The sequence below is a fragment of the Talpa europaea genome (assembly GCF_964194135.1).
Source record: "Talpa europaea genome assembly, chromosome: 3".
Classification (NCBI taxonomy): domain Eukaryota; kingdom Metazoa; phylum Chordata; class Mammalia; order Eulipotyphla; family Talpidae; genus Talpa; species Talpa europaea.
Genome location: NC_140069.1, coordinates 119,014,920 through 119,036,697, shown reverse-complemented (window position 1 = coordinate 119,036,697; position 21,778 = coordinate 119,014,920). Strand labels below are relative to the sequence as shown.

Here is a 21,778-nt window from a genome sequence, read left to right as displayed (position 1 = left end):
TCCAGCGCAAAGCTAGAATTCCTTTATCCTGACCCTTGCCTGGCCACTCCCAGGACAGCCACTTTAGGTTTCTTTGCCAACTCTGTTCAAGATGTCATGAGTGTCGCTCTGCCAGGCACTGCGAGACTTAGGGATGGACAGTGGAGAAGCAGCTCAGGGTCTAGAAAATTTGCAAAGCTCTGAGGAGGGTGGGCGATTCGTACTAACTTTGAAATTGTCGAAGCGGTGTTTTCCAGGGTGACCACCTTCTCCGTTGATTAAAATAGTACAGGATAATGTATGCTTTAAGCTGATTTGTTGTGTGAATCTTTTTAAAGTTTGTCTGGTGAGTTTTGTTAACCATCTGTCCCCACCAGACTTCTCCTTGAAAGAATGTCTTTCCATTTCGCTTCCACTAGGAGTTCCTCCTTAAATTAGTAAAGCTCTGACTCAGAGGAGGAGGTAGGCTTCTAAGTTTTATAGTTACCTTCACTTTAAACATGGTGTCTGTCCTCCACCTAGTCTATAATTGATGTTTTTACCATTCACATTACAAAGGCATTATTAAGCTTTTTTCCTTTGAACCTTTAGTGATTAATGATTTAAACTGTGCCTTGGGTTTTTATATCTTCGGTTCGCTGTATGTTTGCTTAAAATTGAGAAAAGCTTAAAGTAAGAAATGTAGTGTCACAAATTTGAAAAGAGCCTGATTATTTTAAAAACCCTCACATTTCTTAAATATTTAAATCTACTTGAGAGCCGTATAACAAATAAAGAAATTAAAGGAATCCCAGTGTGTTGACACTAGTTTTCAAATTCTTTTAGGGATTCCTTATTGAATCCTTAAGTGAACTTTTTTATGAACTAGCCCTTCCTACCACGTGATCAAAGATTTACTTTCTGTAGTCACAGTATTTATCAAACATTTTTTCTAAATAGCCATAAAATGCCTAAATTTTTTCCTGGGGGGGGGGGGAACAGGATTTGAATTTATCAACTTTCAAAGATTATTTACTAGTGATTCAAAAAAGAACTTGACTTTCCAGGCAATATTTTATATCCTTAGTTTTACTTTAAAGAGTCATTGTGCCCATAGTTGTAAATAAATAGATTTCTGTGGAATTCTAATTATTTAAAATATTTCAATAAAAATATTTGTTTAACCAACTTCCTCCAGAAAGCTAAAAAGCTTTCTCTCCCAAACAAAGAGCTCTGAAGAGTCTTAGCTGTCCCTCTCCCTTGCATAACCTGAGATCTGCTCTTGGTTGAACCTTAACTTTGTTTGAAAAGGTTTTTTTCTTTGAAAGTTTTTACTGAAGATATAAGAGGAAGTATTTTTATCAGTGGACACTGATAGGAAGAATTCAACTTCAGATCAAGATACTGTATAATTGTAAAAAATTTCCCTTTGTAGCGCTATTTTTACCATTTATTCATTCAAAAATACTTATTTCCTACTATTTGTTGACTACTGTGCTAATTAATAAAGACACAAAGATATAAAATATTTTCATACGTCCATATTTGTCCAAGTCATTATAAAAGTAAAATTCTGATCATTCAGTCACCACTGATTAAATGTCATTGTTAAGAATTCTTTAGACATGTAAGTGGACAACTAGTTCTGTCTTGACTCTTCTGGTAGGCTAAATGACCACATTTGTACCGTATGTGTATTTAGCAGGAACATCAATTCTTACGTGACTGACAAAACCAGCCAACTCATAAGCCAGAACAAAGCTCAAAGTACAAAACTAGTAAGATTTTCTTGAAAATCTTTACATATTTAAACTCTTTCACTAAAAAAGATATAAATTAAAGAATTTTTATCTGTTCTTCAGATGTTTCTATGTTAAAATTGACATTAAGAAAAGTTTCTTTAAATAACACCTACTCTGTACTAACCAAAGTTGCTGTTAAAGAAACTGATTACACATTACACCTAAACTATACAAAAATGTCAAGAACTTGTCGTTTAAATCAAACCTGCAGTTTATAAAATTATTTGTCACCATAAGGAAACATCAAGTTTTAATTTGTTAAAGACAATAAGAAGTAACTACACAAATCCTTCTTAGGAGTAAAATGAACATATTTCCCTCAATCACCCACATACTGCACACCGCTGACTACTTTGCTGAACTAAGATATGACCTTGCTTAAATATGGAAAATATTTTGTTTCAAATTGTTAAAAGTAAGCAAAAAAAAACACAAAGTACTAGAATTATAAATTGGGGCATATATAATGTCTAAAATACCAATTGCCCATACTTTTCACTTATCTTTTTTGATAGATTAAACTCTTAAAAAGTTCCTCCTGTATACCTTACGGTACTTTAAAATGAGTAAATTTTATAATTAGTGCAAAGTACTGACATAAATTCAAATCATAAGGAAATGTTTGGGAGCTAATGATGAGTGTCCTTTAAGAAACAAGTAATGGGGCCTCCCCGGTGGCACAGCGGTTGAGCGCTGGCTTGCGAAGCTGCCCCCAGCCTCTGCAGCACCAGTTCGATCCCCGGCTCACTGGAGGAGGGTCCCACAGCAGACCTCCCCTGTTGCCTGCTGCTCCCCTCAGCAGTGTTCTTCAGTCCCTCTGCCTGTTCTGCTCCCCGCTCTGGCTCTGGTGAATTCTCTCACCCTCCCGCGCTTCTGACTGTACCCAGTGCTTGTATAAATAAATAAAATAACAAGAGTTCTCCTTTAAAAAAAAAAAAAAAAGAAAGAAAGAAACAAGTAATGTATGTCTCTTGTGCTTGTAATTCTTGGTGCAAACTAAGTTTCGATTTTGCTCAGATACCATAAAGCAAGATCTTTCTTGAGGGGCAGTGGAGGAATCAAGAATGATTGAACCCAAGAATGATTGGGTTCTAGGTTTGTCAGACAGGCTTTCTGGTATGTCTGTGGTTGATGATCTGGGAACACTGGAGAGAACAGATTTGGGGACAGGGAGAAGGAGAAAGAATGTTTAACTTTAGATGATGAGCAAGCAGGAAATTCATATACAGGGGTCTGCAAATAGCTGAACACAACTCATCCGGAGTGTAGGAGATCCAAAACTGGAGAAATAAACGTGGGCATGCTCAGGACATAGAGGTCCCATTGTGGTCTCAACTGCCCTCAAAAATATATATTTTTTTAAAGATTTATTTTTATTTATTTATTTTATTTATTTATACAAGCACTGGGTACAGTCAGAAGCGCGGAAGGGTGAGAGAATTCACCAGAGCCAGAGCGGGGAGCAGAGCAGGCAGAAGGATCGAAGTACACTGCTGAGGGGAGGAGCGGGCGGCAGGAAAGGTCTGCGCGCCATGTGGGACCCTCCTCCGGTGGTGGCCGGGGAGCAGCCGGGGATTGAACCAGCGCCGCAGAGGCTGTGGGCAGCTTTGCAACCCGGCGCTCAACTGCTGTGCTACCGGGGAGGCCCTCTCAAAAATATTTTTAAGCTGTCTGATTTGGCTTACATGAAAATGTCGAGTATTTAGAGAAGGGAACACGTCCACTTAATCCTGCTTCCAATTTATTAAGCCAAAAAGCAGAAATATGAAGTCTTTCATCTGCTCAAGTGACTGTTCTCATTGCAACTGTTGTACTATAGATATTCATGGTATCCCAACCATTGAACACAAACTCCCATATAATTTTCTCCTGTCAATTTGATAACCGAGGTCTGCCTCTGTGTGTTTTCTTTTGGTTGCCAGTCAGATGTACCTGGTTTTAGAAGCAAATCTGATGAAAAGCTGTATTATAGGGATAATAAGTATTGGGCCTTATCACAATTTGTTACACTTAATACTTTTGCTTAAATTTGGCTCCCTCAGCATAACCTCCTCTTCTCCATCACTGTCTCTTCACACATCTTTTTGTCTGAACAATCAATAGATGCCTGCTGAACAAATGAAATTAGGGGAAAATAAACCACATGAATTTTATTAATACATGGTATCTCATATGTTCTGCTGTATGTCGAATGCTGTTTTGAACATTGTTCCAATCACTTTCCTGTGCTTTAATTCTCATTTGCTTTCTTCTATTATTTGAGAACAGGTCTCAGCTTCTGGATTATAGAATAAGCATTATTCTTACTCATCTTAACTCCCTCCTGGTGCCAATCACAAAGACAAATATTTGCAGTTAATACACTTCAATGCTTTCAAGTTAAATAGCACAATGAGTTATAGTAATGAAAATATTAAGGGTCTTTAAACTTAGCTTTAAGGAGCAATTATGAGAAAAATATTTGCCAAATATGTCTTTATAGTGAGCACTTCTAAAATAACTCAAATATTATTTGGCTTTAAAAAATCTTGTTCCTTTTATTTCAAGAATATACTTATTCTATAGAGGGAGGTGTACTTGCTGTAAATGTCAGCCTTTGGCCTAAAAGAGGCAATGGAGTTCTAGAGATTCGCAATGATCTTTTTCTTAGCAGGATCTAAGTAGGTTTGTTCAAGACAAAATGGGAAATCAGCAATTTAGAAGCAAAACTTTAGCTAAAATGTTGACGATTTGTATGTACTGATCATAATCTGAAGGGTTCTACTTTGTAAACTTTTTCATGTTAATTAGAAAACATTTATGGCTTGATTCCTGGATTGTTACAGTCAAGACTACTTTTGTCATCTCAAAGTTCATTTCCAGATCACACTTAAACTTTACCTCTCACCTGGAAAAAAAAAGTTACTTTGTTTTTCCAATTGGTTAAAAAATGCACTAGTGAGTAACTATACTGAATCAGTTATGAAGATAGGGGCATTTTATTGTATTTGGGAAAATGGCAAAACTGAGGCTATAGTCAAATCATTATCTGAGAAGACCACCTACCTAATAGGTGGCATATTTCATACATCTTCAGGATTTCCTAGGCCATATTAGATTTACAAACTTAGAGTATATTAAAAAGTAACAGAAAGCCCCAGATCTGTTGGTCCAATAAATTCTCTCAAAATAGTCTGTCTACACTGGAAACTTGTTACACATTTTGTTATATACCAGCTAATATCATCAACACTGTGAGGAAGATATGTGAGGCCAGGAATGGCACCATTTGATTTCCATTACCTGTAAGTGATTTTGGTAAATACACTACTAATTCTCCTCAGTTATCCAAACTGAATTGAGTCTCCTAGTTATTGTCAGACACACAAGTCGTCTGAAAATACTTGGTGTGCTTTATTGCTTGTATTTCCATAATTCATTATATTTTCAAGGTGCTTTAAATAATACCTGTGAACACTAACAGTTATATAGTTTCAGTTGTTCAGTTTTGTTTTTGTTTTTTTTTAAAGATTTTATTTATTTATTTATACAAGCACTGGGTACAGTCAGAAGCGCGGGAGAGTGAGAGAATTCACCAGAGCCAGAGCAGGGAGCAGAACAGGCAGACAGATGAAGTACACTGCTGTTTTGAGCAGCAGGCGGCAGGAGAGGTCTGCGCGCCATGTGGGACCCTCGCTGGCGGCCGGGGATCGAACTGGCGCTGCAGAGGCTGCAGGCAGCTTTGCAACGCAGCGCTCAACCACTGCGCCACCGGGGAGGCCCTGTTCAATCAGTTTTGATGCCTTTAAAAATGTCCTGGAATGGGTAAGATTGTCTCAACTCTTACTCCTGTTTCTTTTTGTCAAAATTCTGATATCAACATCAGGCTATACTAACCCTAACCTCAAACTACTACTAAGTTTGGAAGCAAGGATTCCTTACATTTTTACTTCTCCCTTATGGATTAATAATTCTGTGTCTCCCTTAGGTATTGACAAAATTAGATATTACAATCCTTTCTTTAGTTATTTTACAAGGCCTTTGTTCATCCAGACGTATTACTTGTACCTCAAAGCTAACATATTTTCTTTAAGAATGCCAAAGATCATCTAAACCTTGTTGTTTTTTTTTAATATATATATTTTTCATCATTCTCTCTTTTTGTACAATGTATGTAAAGGTATAGTCCCCGTATAATTCCCAGCACCAGTTCACTCATACACCATCCTATAGTCCCTTGTCCTCTTCCCTCCCATTTTGAAATCTCCCTCTCCCCTACAGAATGTCTCAGATTTATAGTTGCCTGTTAATTTTGTTTTTTAATTAATTATAATTATTTTTTTCCAGATCCTTTATTTGGTTCCCCTATAGTCCTCCTATAAGTGAAACCATCTGATATTTTTCTTTTTCTTTCTGGCTTATTTCACTGAGCATAATCCCCTCTTGCTCCATCCATGTTGCTGCGAATGACATGAGTTTACCTTTTTTGATTGCTAAGTGAGCCTTATTTCAGTAGAACATTTTTCTTAAGAAAGTTAGAAAAATGTATATCCATATTTTAAAGATGTTTTAGGAAGGAATAGGACTTGACACTTAATCTTACATATTTCAAAAAAACCCAGTGTCACTTGCTTGAAGTCCTACTTTTCACTTGGAACACAATCCTTTGAAATGGTCTGCTGGACAGAGTTTGTAACAATAAACCAAATATAGTCACCCAACTCATGCTACCCATAGTATTTCTATTAAAATACACATACCAAGCCATGGTTCACACTGATACACAGGAAACACATGTGCACACATACTGTATTTATATACCACAAACAATGTGAGCACCTTTGTGTTAAAAACATTCTCCGAGAAGAATCCTAGCGACCTACACAGAAGGCATCCCCGAATGAACTTCATCAGGGAATTTACAGATACTAATGATGTCCAGAAGTCAAACGAGGTGTTTTGACTAGATATTTTAGCACATTCTCCAGTTACACAGATGTATTTGGTTATTCTAAATGGCCAAGTTAGTCTGCAGCACTCCACAATGATAACACACATAACTAATATTCTCAGCACTCAGTGCCACACAGGACCATCCTTTCTTGCTGCCTTCAGCCCAGGGGTTTATTTCCACACCTGCCACAGCTCTGTCAGGTTTTTCACATGGTGCAGTGTGCACTGTGGAAGTCAGGTGAAAGAAATGAGAAAAATAAATTTTTATTATAAAAGTGTGCTTTATTATAAGGAAAATTTAAATATAACCAACAATACTGAAAATAATGTAACTGGCATTTACAGCCTTGGTCAGAGTTCTTTATTAAACAGGCATTTGTTTGCTGTTCCATGAATAGTTAACAATCAGCTTATGCAACAAAATAGATTGCTTGAAAAAGGTGAATAAAGTTAAGAATACAGAACGAACCAGGAATTTGGAGTTCTTTCTGGTTTTTGTTTTAACAGACATGGCTTTTAAAATAAAATCTAAAATAGAAAACAAGTCATCTTCATGTAGTAAGCTCTCTTCCTAAACAAGAAAGTTTGCAAAATTGTTAACATGTTCTAAAATGTGGCTGAAGTTATATTTTACATACTTTAACTTCTTATATGTACATTATGCAATTAACATTTTAACCACGTTTTCATTGTACAAGACCATAAACATTCCCTAATAAAACCACACTAGCCACAGAGGAATTTTACCCATGTATATATTTCTTTGAAACATTTTCCCAAAATGAAATTGCTTATTTAAAATTGAACAACTGGAGAGTTAACTTCCTTAGATAATTAGGGTCAAGTAGTCCCGGAAATGAAATAAAAGTATATTGCTTTGGTTGAATATAACTAAATTCAAGTAGCAGAATGATAAGCACATCAAATATCACTGAAATTCTATGAAAGTTCACTCTGCACTTATGAATCTACATTAAAGCAAATGGCAAGGCCTGGAAGAGCAAAAATTCCTTTTATCTTTATATGTGGGTCTACTTATAAAAATTTATTTCTACCACCTTGGAGGAAACCCATGTGGCAGATGTCTGCAAAGGATTGTATTATGTAGCATAATGGAGAACAAAGAAATATCCTGTGGGCATGTTGATAAGGGTCCCAAAATATTTTTGGTAAGAGGGTTCTGGGTTTTTTTCTTGCTTAGTATATATAATATCTTAGGCAGTGAGGAGACAAGTACATTTAAATAGTTTTTAAAAATTTGTGACATTAAATGTCAAACTCAAATTTTTAATGATAAAACAGAGAACTACAAAATGAGAGAAGGAAGCAGAGATATATGCTGTATGAGGAAAATGTTAAATCTCTTACCTAAAAAAAGGTCTTCCTATAATGATTAAATTGCCTATCCTTAAAACCACTGGAATATGTAGGTTACTGACATTATGCCAAAGAAATCAAAATGTACTTTATTGCAAAAATATAAAAGTTTTTAAAATTGCATATGATGATTTTTTTATACCATTTCACCAATAGGCCAAGACCAGCACATAACTTATCAAGCCAGGAAAACTTTAAAACAAAAATAATTAAAATTGTACTTACTATATATAATGAGTTGTGAAAAGAAGGTGAGGCCATGCTGTAGAGCATGATCATTGCCAAGTTCCCTCTTACATGGGCACAGTCACTAATATGTCCATCTGAGTAAGTGAAAACACAGGTCGCCTATGATAACTTTTATTTTTGTTTTGAACACAGATACTTTCACTATTTTACAATCGTGAATAAGCCATTTCGTCAAATCATAATTTTGTGGAATAGAAAGTCATTTTATCAGTATGTCAATGTTTTTTATGATCTACTCTTGAGAAAGTGATGTTAAAGCCTATTGACTATTAAATCACTACTCTGTTTACTGATACATTGTAAATGTAAAAAAAAAAAAAGGAAAAAATCTGAAATCACAGAAAATGCTTGGCATCTACACAAACACATTCTCAGTGGACTAACCACTACTGTGTAATTCTGTCACTATAGGTCTTCTTGCTCCATACTTTTGCTTCATGCAGTGGGTTCAACAATATCCATGTTTGTTCCAAACAGGGCAACTAATTGTTCTTCATAGGTGGCGATGTTCCTTTTCATAATTTCCATGCAAGGTCCCAAAAGCCTTTCAAATGCTTGCACATCCATGGCTAAGAAAAGGAGAGAATAAAAGAAAAATAACACTCATTGCAAATCTGCATTATTTCTATGTCATTTATGATACTCACTGCACAGGTCACAAGTGCAGTAGTATTTTTAGATAAATATCAGAAACAAGAAAAAGGCATAAAGATAAAGATACTCTACTTCAAAAAGGAAATAGCCAGGGTCCCTTCACAATGTTAAGTGGAAAACTTAGGTGGGAGGGAGGTCCACCACCCACATTGAGAAAGGAGTAAGCGATGGTTACAGCAAGGCGTTGGAATTAAAACGAATAAATTAGTTACCCTCTAAGTAATATCAATTCCTCAGAGGCACCAAGAGAATATTTTCTATCCTGTTTTCCCTTCTCAGGGTTTACAATGGCAAGTAATGAAAAACAATTGTTACCTTTTATAATTTTTATTGTTTTATAGTCTCATCTAGTCACTTCAAAATGGCAGCCAATATGCTTGTCCATTGCCTATTTCATGCAATTTTAAGAAACTGAATTTATAAGCCACACATGGAAAATATGATCATAGTCTCTACCATGAAAATACAATTTCATCTTTCAAATTTGTAAAGCTAAGAAAGATAATCTTTAAAAAATACAGTGAATGGATATTCTTGCACTGCTGGTAACCTGTAAATTGATACAAATAAAAAGGATCTGGCAATATATATCCAAAGTCATAAAAAGAAACCCACTTCTGAAAAACATTTCTAAGGAAAAATTTTTATATATGGAAAAGTAGTATAGGCATACACAAAGAAGCTCGACTTCCCCTTACCCTGTAAAAATGGAACCCAAACCCTCAAAATATTCACCAGTGGGGAATGATTAAATAATTTATGATGTGTATATTTATCTAATATAATGTTACAATTTGATATAAGGAAATGAGAAAACACCTAAGCTATAATAAATGGAAAAAAGCATTTTACGAAATTGTTTAAAAACAGGAAACCCATGTAAATAAAATGATGAGAAGGATTATACTAAAATGTGAAAATCACTGGGGGTGGTGATAAGGGTGATGCTTATTTTCCTTTTTTCTGTATTTTTCAAACTTTCTTTAATGCGAATATAATTATTATAGAAAAAAAATAATGGAATTTCACTCTTATTACCTTGACTCTTACCGTCTAATATATCCACTCAGGAAAATAACCTGTCAGTTTCTAATTGTCTTTTCTGTCATCCAAGTATAACACTTGATTAATATTATACTTTTAAAACCCTTTAAAAAGTGATTTCTCTCAGTTAATTCTGAGCATACCTGCAAACCTTAAGGACACTGAAGCTAAATTCATACTAGAATAAAGAGCATAGAGAAGCTAATAACTTGAATTTTTTTTAAAGAAAATGTCATCTATATGCTACCTCCTGAATAATTATTATCAAAGTAAGTTATTTCTCCTATATAAAATCTCACATATATACAGATGTCTTCTAGTCCAAAGATGGCATTTCTGTCAAGCTATAGGAAGTAACAGAGAGCTGAACAGAGAAGAAAAAATTTTTTTAATGAGGTAACATTGGCTTATATTATTGTTATTTTGGAAGTATATGACCCCTCTGGTGGCCACCAGAGTCCACTGTGCTCCATCCCCTTTTTGTTCTCACCCCTTTTGTACCCTTCTCCTCTGGATGCTTCAATTCTATAGTCAGCTTTCAAGGTTGGTTTTCATGCATTCCACATATAAGTGACACCATCCAGTATTTATTGAACAAAGAAAATTTTACAGTGCTTTACAAACCTGAGCTCTTATTTCCTGGGACCAGTCTAATGTGGAGACAGAGCTTATTGTACTGCATAAAAATATTGTCTTAGCCTTTGTTTTTGAGAAACAGTGCATGTTATTTGGAAGATTAGCTATAAAACTGAGCACTTGGAATTCTTTTTTTAACTACTACAACGTTATTTCATGCCCATTTGAAAGATATATACGAGTATATGTGTGTCTGTGAACATTTTTAAAGAAAACAATGGCTCCCACAAACTAATTTTATAATGTAATGAATACTAGCCATATATTTTGTGGGGACAGTAAAACTTGCGAAACCAGTGACATGATCCATGCAAAGTGAACATGTAAAATGCAGACATGACCACTGCCGGTGAGAGAAGCGCCCCACCGCCGAGCTCCTACCTAGACACTTGACTGTCCCGATGGCGTGCGCAGAGGCTGCTCGAGGCTTGTTAGTGACCAGAGCGAGTTCTCCGAAGTACTGTCCCCGAGAACACCGCGCGATCTCCACGGCACCATTCTCTTCCACTTCTGATTTACCCTGACAAGGTAATTAAAAGTATTAATTTTATTCAGCTTAGGAAAAATATTTAACCATAGTCCAAACATTAAAAAAATAAATCTACGTTCCTTGCAAATTTGTGAATGCTTTCTGGTGGAAATTATGTGGGCTTTAGGACTTTCAAAAAAGCTTACCTTCCTTTTCATGGTAATTTTTACTTCTCCAGATTCTACAATGAAAAAGGAATCTGCCAAATCTCCCTATCAGAACAAAACAAAAACACAGGGTAAAAATACAAGTCTAGTGACCACAGCCCTACTGTCTATCAGTCAGTCCTGCTGTCTGCCAGTCAGTCCAACCCCAAGATCCAGTGAGATCTCCAGGAACAGACCACCTGGCTCTCTAAAATGACAGGTGATGATTGACAATTACAGGGTAACAATTTCATTTGCACCAATTATCTGAAATAATATTTTTGCTAAAACTAAACATGGAAATATGGCAAATAATACAGTGTAAGAGTTTCACCCCAATTTTAGCTTGGAAAACAGCAACCCCAGTTAAACAAGGAGCCCCAATGCCCAGCATCTGCTGTGGCAGGTGGGTGTTGGCCTATATGTGCTCCTCAAGAAGTGCTCATAGGTGCTGCATGCCCCCGTTGCTCATGAGACCGGCCTCCACATGGTGACCCGAGATAACTCACCACACCCAGACTTAACAGGAAGCAGATGTGGCCCCAATGCCTTTACTGCAGTGCCCGAGACTCCAACTTACTGACAGTCACCTTCAGGCCTCGACCAGACTTCTAAAATAAGGGTGGCCATTTCTAACTCTATACCTGTTTTTTCTTGTTTTTGTTTTTAAACACTCTCTGCCTTGGTCTCCAAGGATGCCTCCTGAATTAAATAGTATTTGAGAAAAGGTAACAGGCACTGACTTTTTGGAGCCTCTCACAGTGCTGCTGGAGAAACTCAGGTATTTCTTTTTTTTTTTTTTTTTTGTGGGACCCTTGCCCGTGGCTGGGGATCGAACTGGTGCTGCAGAGGCTGTGGGCAGCCTCGCAACCCAGCGCTCAACCGCTGCACCACCAGGGGAGGCCCTCAGGTATTTCAAAACCACTCTAGTACAATTCAAGAAAGATGGGCTCAGATTTCATCTCAAAGATAATGAAATTTGTATACTATGGCACAGACATGTATGTTTATAAATGCTTAAAAGGCAGAATAGTGAACAATAATCTTAAACCCAAAGGCTAGTTTATGTGTGTCAATCTCCATTCCTTTAGCTTTTTAACAGGTTTTCACACACTTCACATTCAATTTGAATGTTTTAAATATAACAGGTTGTGAGATTTTTTTAAAAACACATTCTACATGCATATGACAGGGGGAACCAGGGGAGGGTCTGCGGGGTATGCTGAGCCCTTTCCAGCCCTACTGTGATGCAATGTGCACTGGCAGTAACTGGGTGAAGAGCACATGGATGCTTTGTACTATTTTTGCAACTTCCTTCAAACCTATAATGATTTCCAAATAAAAAACTAAGGAAATCATTTAAAAAGTGTGCTCTATGCTTGATTATTTATCAACTTCATATAGTGGAACCTTAGCCTGGTTTTCCAATTTGACTCTATGTCTTCCCATACCCTATCTCTGATTATTATAATCTCTGTGTGTGTGAGTGGTGGGGGTTAATTTACTCACTTATTTGCCTTCTTAAACAATTACTCTTTCCTTAGTCTGTTTCACATATATCAAAAGGAGAGATAATATTTTAGATAAAGAGCACAATACAGTATAATGCTGTAATGCAAAATTACAGGATCTATTAAAAATCTATTTAAATCATTTGAGACTTCAAAATCTAACTAGGAAATAAGGTGCTATCATCTATATGTTTTATCTGTAAATTTCAAATATCTTCAGAAATCCTACATCTTGCTAGCTCTATTCTCATAAAGGTATGTAATATATTACTGTTTCCAGCTGGGTGTTCCCTTTTTAATTAATTTTTTCAGGGAGCAACCTCAGGAAGATTTTATCATGAACAAATAAGCAAAGCTCTGTATATCTTCCAGGGTGCCTCTGCAGCCTCATTAATCTCACGGGACAGTCTCCTGTTTATTCCTCTCATAAACAACATCTTAATCATTCTATACCTGTGAATTTCATGTCATGAACAAATATAAAATTGTGCAGAAGTCCATTTAATGATTTAATATATATTCATTAGTGGTTAATTATATAAATAAAAATGTCTAGATAGTTTAATGGTTAAAAATTAAACCACTTTTAACAGGTCATTTGGTAGAAGTCATATTCATTTAACCCTGTCTCTTCATTTAAGGCCTGTGTCTTTATTCATACTAAATGTAGACACACATGAAAAGTTTATCAAGATTTATAATGTGTGAGAACCTTTTGGGCTATAATTGTAAGTTGAATTACCAGGAAGTATTGTACCTGAGCAATGATTTGTTCTCCATCGTTGTATACTTTAGTGCCTATCACGTCTACCACTTTCAGGCGTTCAGAAACCTATAGAAAAAGAAGCCAATGCTGCATTAAGTAGACTAATTGTATAATCTTATCTATTTCAAAGTTAAAACCTGATAGCCTGCAGGCCACATAAACCCAGTGTGAGAGTTTGTATGTGTGTGTGCTTGGTGTGTGTGTGCTTGGTTGCCAGCACCGGAAAATAAATTTCTCATAAAAAAAAAATCAATTTTCCAACTTCCCTTGGAAACCAAGAGACTCAGCAACACTCAGTGCCTGTTTTCACAATAAACTACGTGGATCAGCAGCTGTTTCTTGAAATACAGCATGTGTTCTCCATATCACCAAAGCCTCTTCCCAGCTTGCTTTTCTTCATTATGTTACTTGCCTGGTTCTGAAGGCACTGGATTCCCAACCCCTAATCTATTTTTATTGAAGGAGATATTCTGCTAGAGAAGATCAGCTGCTTGATGTGCATTCTGTATTGTGTCCAGCATTTCTACCAGGCATAAAACAACAATCCAACAAGGAGTTATTTCAGTAGATGAGTCAGCCCTAACCCCCAGGTTTTGGCCAAGATGCTGGAAGGTTAGTGCAGTCATTCACTGAGACAGGGACAAGGAATAGATTTGGCCCATGTTAGGTTTGAGATGTCAGATACCTGGGAGAAAATGTTAAGTGTTCAGTTGAATAACAGCCCAGAACTTAAGGAAGGGACTTTGCCTAGCAATGTCAACTATCAGAGGCATGAGCATGCAGACAGTATTTAAAGCCAGGGGATGTGACAAGTTCACCAAGTGAATAAATGCAGCATTAAAAAAAAAAAAGAAGATCCTGGAATGTTAATTCCAAGAGGAAAGTAGAAGAGACTGTAAAGGAATAAGAGCAAAAATGACCGAGGAGACCAGTGGGATAGTCTGTATCGGGCAACTTCTCCCAATGAAGGCTTAACTAGAAGCTATTGCTTATGTTTGTATGATATTTTAAGTTGCCTTTTAGATAAAGACCACATATAAATCTTCTGTAGATGCTGGTAGGAGTCTGTTACTTGTAAACCACAAAACTAATGCAGTTTTAGGTAGTAAAAGAAATACTGGGTTGTACAAGCACCATTATTTTTTTCACATGAAAACAGGGGTAGGTTTTTATTCAAAGAAACTTTTCTCTAGAATTAAATATTGTTAGCAAAATGAAAGCTTTTAAAGCAAAATAAAAGCATAAACATATACTTACTTCCAAAGATTTAAGGAATGGCAGTGACTCAATAAAGCTTTCATACATTTTTCTCTTTTTGGCATTATTTTTTACAATTATTCTCCTGAAGGTTACCCTGTCCTAAAGGCAGAATATCAAATACAGAGAAAGTTAAAAATTAGACTTTGTGAGGAAAAATGTCCTAAGAGATAGTTTTACTTTATTTTTCATAAGGAACAAACGATAATCAAAATTTTGAAATAAAGGATGACAATTATTATACCTTTAATGCAAATCAATTCAGATTTTTAATTTAAGTATGAAATATAGAGCAAGATATTTTCTTTTCTTTTCTTTTCTTTTTTAAGAAAGCACCGGTTTACTTCTATTCAAAGAGCAACCATATCAACATATAATTGGGATATTACCACAAGGTGGTGCTACAGCACCGTTAAAAATGATGGAGTTTTTCCTTCCACCTTTGCGATAATTGACTTCAAATATTATGTAAATTTAAAGTGTACAGCAGTAGATTTGATACTTATACATTACAAAATTATTACCAGAGTAGGCTTAGTTACCGCCTCTACTACCTCATAATTACCATTTTCTTTTTTGTGGTGAGAACATTTAAGACCTACTCTCCTAGCAACCTTCAAGGATATAAAACAATATTATTCATTTTAATCAGCATGCTGTACATGAGAGCCTAAGAACTTATTCACCTTAGAGCTGGAAGTCTGTACCCTCTGACCCATATTTCCTCCACCCCAGAGTCCCTGGCAACCACCCCTGCGCAGTGTGTTTCTGTAAGTTCTCTTACTGTGGCCACCAACCCCAGACTGTTACCAAATCAAACAAGGTCAGCATTTTTATAAAAAGTCAAGTAGAATTTTAAAAAACTCAGAGTGTGTCCCTTGCAGTGAAGCCCTGGTGTAGTTAACTCTTTCGGTTATACAGACACACAAAGAGATATACTGTTTTATGTATATAAATATCAAATGGCATAATGTTGCTTTGTTTCTTAATATGGGTTACAGTGAAAAATACAGGAAAGACTTAGAAATACTTTTTCATAACAAGGCAATTATAATGTAAAAGATTCTGAAAAACTATTTAGGTTTTTTGCCACATCCTACACTACGTCAGTTTTATTAGTTTTTAATGTGAAGGCACAAAGAAGCTGCAATTTTACCAAGTGGAGTCTCACTCCAGAGTTCACCAAGCTCATCCTTTTATAACATTCCTACTTGTTTACTGCTTATCCCAAAGATGCAGAACTCAATTAAGGTGCTAGGGAAATTTTATAAGATAACAGCTTAAAAGATGGTTTTCTTATAACTTATGAAACTGTTCTTAACTAAAAGTCCTCAGAATTATGTTAGCTTGGCCCACATGAATAAATAATTATACCCTTTTAATATCAAATCAAATTAATTGGGAAATGTTCTTTGTGCCAACATATTAAAGCTGAATTTAAATGAACTGATGCAAGGAAGAAAACTGCCAATGTGGATATAAGTTTCTAGGAAATGAGCGTCCTATTCTTCAATTTAGTTTATTACAATTTTACAATGACTGTAATTTGGACTTGTATGCATAATAATTTTTTCCAGGAGAGAAAATTTTATAATCAGTAAAAATATTGAAATAATTTCTAAGCCTCATTCTGCATCAGAATCAGCTGGAATGTTTTAAAAAAAAAATTTCCGAGACCCCTAGGCCCTCTAATGACTCAAAATCTCAGCATGTTGGGCTCAATAATCTGTCATCATAAACATATGATTCTGATAAATAATCAGGTTTGGGAACCAGCTGCAACATCATTTCTATAGAGTTTATTGCAAAGCAGAGAAGTCTAGAAACAGCTGAGTGATTTAGAAATTAGCCACATAATTCTCAGCAAGAATTTTCTATTAGCAGTCTCCCTCTTCTCACAACCAGTGAGACATCTGAAGTCTAGAAAGTCCCATTTCAAATGTTTTCATTCAGCCATCTCAGTTAGGGCCTCTCTCAATCATTGGCGTGGGCCTGTGGATCAGCTAATCCCCAAGGCTGGCAGTGACATAGTATCAGGAGAGCTCTATAGAGGACTTTCCTCTTGGAATCTGCTTATCTTTACACCTGCGTTTGCATGACAGTGTTCCAATCTGTTGGTTTAAGAGAAAAATTTCTTATGTACTTGACTTTCCCTGAAAAGGGTCAGTGGGGCAACCTGTGCTGAGGAAGCAGGTTCGAAGTTTTAATTATTTATGTTCATTGTTTTGATTCTTTTTTAAAAAGTTACTGTATTTAGGCACATATCACCCAAGATGACCATCACAACCTGTCCACTTTATAAAGTCTGGTGACATGTGTAGTAAATAAACATCTCCAGAATTGCTCAGTCCTTCTTGGAAGCTTAAGTGGTAGCACCCCCATGAAGAAAGGCCGAGCATTCACGCCTACATTAAGGATCCATTAGGGCTGGAAACCAGCAGTATTCAAAGGGGCAAACCTGAAAAATACGTGGTCTTGTACCAAGGAGATTTCAGGAGGGAGGTGACTTCCTGCCAGTGACCACCTGACCCTGGCAGCCCCATCAGGATGGTCCTACTTTGTTTTCTTTGTTTGCATTTCAAAAACTAAAATTTATTTTAATATGAAACTTAACGTTTGTGTTTTTTCCTTCGTAGCTTATTTTTTTTTCTATGAATTCATTTCTGATCTTAATTGTTTATATGAATTCAGATTTTCTTGATCTGGGTAATTCTTTTCAAATTTCTTGAATTCAAAAATATTCAATACAAAGTTAGGTTTGGTGTGATCATACTTTAAAACAATGCCTCACTTCATGAAAGAGGTGTGGGTAGGCTCTAGCTTATCCTGCTTCTCTGTGATTGGCAAGCATGTCCCAGGAACCAAGTCTGCTCTGGTTTGGAGTTTTTACTTGTTTGGCCTTGGGTGTTCACACCTTTTAGTCCTTAAAACACATTACACGGTGTGTTTTCTTCTGCCTGAAACAAATCTTATTTTTCCTCTACAACTTCAAATGTGACCCCTCACATTTTTTATAAGTAAACAGTAGCTGCCTAGTCCTAATAAAATGTACAATATGCCTTGTTTCTCTTATCAAGAGCTATTTTTATCAGCTGAATCCACTTCAGAGTCAAATGCTGAGTTGAGATCGATGGGTCACTTCTGTAAGCTACGGTCCTGGGGAAAGGAGAGTGCAGACAGACCTCAACCTGGCCTCCTTCCTCAGAAGAATTTGAAACAAACCCCCTGATCAATGCACATCATGACTGGAGGGTGTGCCATTTTCAAGATACTTAAAAGAAAACACAAGTACTGGAAACATTCCCCCAAGTCAGTGCTGTTTAGAGTGAGTCCTGAGCACAGGCAGTATGGAGTCTCCCAGGAGCTTCTGAGAAACAGAGTCGCAGGCCTCTTCCCAGACCCCCGAATTCCAATCTGCATGTTAAGTAGGATTCCCAGGTGGTCTATGAGCACCTTCAAGTCCGAGAAGCACCAGTTTCCAGCTTCCAGAACCAGCTCCATGCGTGCCTGCAACCCGATCCCATCTGCAAGATTTGTAATTGACTTCTAATGTCACCATTAAGACATATGAACAGCCTGGGTTCTACCCCCAGAGAGCTGAATTCAATGCCCCTGTGATAGGGCTTATAAGAAGATTGTTTTTAAACACCCCAAGTAATCCTGATGTGCATCCCAGGTGGGAGGCATAGGCCCAGAGGTACTTTTTTCTGTACGCAACTGCTTTTCAATGCTAAGTTGTTACCAATCAACTTATATACCACCTGAGAGTCATTTAAAAATAGTGGTTTCCCAAACTCTTGGGGCATTGGAATCACCTGGTGGGCTTGGGCCAACACAGATGACTGGGGCCTATCTCCAGAGTTTCTGACTCGGAGGGCCCCAGCCAGTAGGTGGGCCCCAGAATGGACATTTCTAGCAAGTTCCCAGGTGATACAAATGCGACTGGTTGGGGGACCACTTTAAGAATCACCCACTTATCACATTGTAATACCTCAAGGAACTACCTGAGAAAACAAGGCTGAAAGGCTTTGTGTGGATGCTTGTCTTTTAAGAGCAACATAAGAGGAGCATTTTAGATTTGAGTCTTTCCTAGAGCCAGCTGGTGAAGCTTCTGACTCTACTCCACTTGTGAAAAGAACACGAGATTTAACACAACAGTCCTAGTCCCCAGAGGTTCAGCATCCAAGTAGTGGCTTAATAAATTCCCAGATGATCAATGTTTCCAAATCCACCTATTAGGACTAAAATACCGTATCTACCTACTTGACTCTTGTCATAATGATTTTAACAAGTAATAACATCCAGGTCAAATGAATCCGCCACTCACCAAGCCCCACAGGGCGCCAGGAGAGGTAGCTGTGATTGTAGCTGCTCTGGGTGTGTTGTACATTAAGGCCAGTTCGCCGAAACTCCCCCGATTATCGTAATTACCCACACATCTTCCGACACCGTCACATTTGACGTAAATATCAAAGGTTCCTCTGTTGGACATAAGTAAATTAGAGGTTAAAAAAATAATTTCAAGTAGATTCCCATTACAATAAATATTATTTCAGGGGTGAGGTTGCAATAAAATCTCATTTCCAGCCTCCCTTTCCCTCTGAAGATGAGTAAGGTGCCAGTCACTATCTGTTCCAGGACATAGAGACCATCAACCAGACTAGGCAAAGGATCATGCTTGTGCCTGCTGGGGAAAATGGGACTAAACAAGAAAAATTTCAGATAAAGAAACGACAACAATATGACTAAGACTGCTTGAGACAGCGCGTGCACTGACAGCATATGTGCAACCAACAGTCACCTCTGGGCGGAGGGAATGGAGGGACGCTGGGGACATTCACCCTCTCATGGGAGGGTTTTATTGTTAAGAATTAGGTGAGTCATTACATTACAGCACCCACGAGGGTCCTTGATAATGTAAAGGAGGGGCTGGCAACCATGATGTTCAGACTGGCCACCTGGTGCTGTAAATCGTCTCACCAGCACACAGGCAGCATGAGTGGTTGTGACAGATCACAGGCCCGCAAATCCCAAAATATTTACTCTCTCCCCTTTACATCATCTGGTCCTTTACTTAGATTTGCCTCCTAACCCCATTTTAAAGTTAAAAAGTGCCAGAAATTCAGACCACCTGGTCCTGGTCTTTTAGTTGTTTTTCTGAGCTGATCTTTTAACTGGAGCTCTCTTACTAGGCAAATAAAGCTCAGTTTGCTTGACACAACATTATCTGCTATCCAGGCCCTATATTTATATAAACTACATTCTTCTTGTGAAGGACTGTCCTTGTGATAGTGTATTTTAACAGAGAGCACGGTCTGAACGCTCCCTGAAGCACCTGTGAGGCCAGACAGCAGAAATTTTTTGGCTTTATCCTACTGGCTAAACCTAACAAAGACAAAGACGGGAGTGATTTTAAGATTAGAAAAAGATGGGAGTGATTTTAAGATTAGAAAAGGAGGGCCTCCCCGGTGGCGCAGCGGTTGAGCGCTGGGTTGCGAGGCTGCCCGCAGCTTCTGCGGCGCAGGTTCGATCCCCCGGCTGCTCCCCGGCCACCTGAGGAGGGTCCCACATGGCGCACAGACCTCTCCTGCCGCCCGCTGCTCCCCTCAGCAGTGTACTTCGGTCCTTCTGCCTACTCTGCTCCCCACTCTGGCTCTGGTGAATTCTCCCACCCTCCCGCGCTTCTGACTGTGCCCAGTGCATGTATAAACAAAACAAACAAACAAATAAATAAATAAATAAAGCATGCCTCTATTAAAAAAAAAAAAAGATTAGAAAAGGATCGTGAATGGTAAAGATACAATAAAAGCAAAAACGTAGATGACGGTTTTAATGAACAAGAACAACTGGTTTTTAATATATGTCATGGAAAAAAACAGCTATTTCAAGGATGCGCTCTAGAATTTGTTTCAAGAATAAATTCTTCTATATACGCCCTTGCACTAAAACCATTTTCTACATTTTCTACTTTGGATAGGATAAAATACAGAACAAACGTGCTGCTGAGAAGTAAAATGAGCGAACAGTCCTATTAAAATCACGTCAGTCTAAAATCTGCTAAAATACTGTGCTCATCTTTCCTATGGATTTCCTCCCAATAAATGGGCAGGTGGTGGCCTCTGGCAGTGTGGAGCAATGGGGAGCAGAGGTGGTGTCCCGAGACAGGCCCCACTGCACTACACCTGGGTCACTGTCACCAACTCCCGAGCTGCTTTCCCGAGCGCTTTCTTTCATCCTCAAATGGGTGCCTAGAATCTAACCCAAATGGGAATGTACTACATACATACACAAGGCAGATTTTATTATCAAAATACCTACTAAAAGGTTATTCCTGTATTATATTCAGATTTCTCATACACCCCTACACTTAAATACAATTAAACAGCTGAGTGAGTTTCTGAGGCACTTTACTGACAAAAGTTGTTAAATAGACCAAAATCATGATTTGAACTCACAATGGGACAAATGGTTCTTTTCTATTCTAAAATCATAGTGTCTGCCCTGGCCCTGTGGGCAACAGCTTCCCGATCACCAGGGTGCTAGGTCTGAGGGAATGAGGGCACCAGAGAAAACACTGGACCCGCAGAGCTCACGCTACTGATGTTTGAAAGATGCCACCCACAGAGCAAGATCAAGAAATGGGGCCTGAGGAGACAGATGGTGTGTGACTTTCAGCAAGGCCTCTGAGTTAAACACAGCTCTACCCAAGAAGGAACTATAATCCAATAAATCAGGCTGGGAGATGATCTGCCTTCATCTGAATGGGCTGAAGACACCAAGTAACTCGTAAACATTTCACCGCTGCCTCACAAACACAAGAAATAAAGGCTGTTCTGACAGCTCCCATATTACATTTGTGAACTCTAATCACACTGTTCTTTGATGAAGTAAAGCACAACTTAAGTTTTCTGAAGTTA

General features: G+C 37.6%; 1 protein-coding gene across 1 annotated transcript in view; it reads right to left on the bottom strand.

Moving 5' to 3' along the window:
- Positions 1-8,632: 8,632 nt before the first annotated feature.
- PRKAR2B (protein kinase cAMP-dependent type II regulatory subunit beta) overlaps positions 8,633-21,778 on the bottom strand; it is a gene marked incomplete at its 5' end in the record, with an annotated part of 69,405 nt that continues 56,259 nt past the window's right edge. The window contains 6 exons of the mRNA XM_084230474.1: positions 8,633-8,887; positions 11,034-11,172; positions 11,328-11,393; positions 13,596-13,670; positions 14,862-14,963; positions 19,189-19,342. Of these exons, the coding sequence (XP_084086600.1) occupies positions 8,754-8,887; positions 11,034-11,172; positions 11,328-11,393; positions 13,596-13,670; positions 14,862-14,963; positions 19,189-19,342 (670 nt within the window). The 3' untranslated portion in view covers positions 8,633-8,753. The remainder of the gene's footprint in view (positions 8,888-11,033; positions 11,173-11,327; positions 11,394-13,595; positions 13,671-14,861; positions 14,964-19,188; positions 19,343-21,778) is intronic.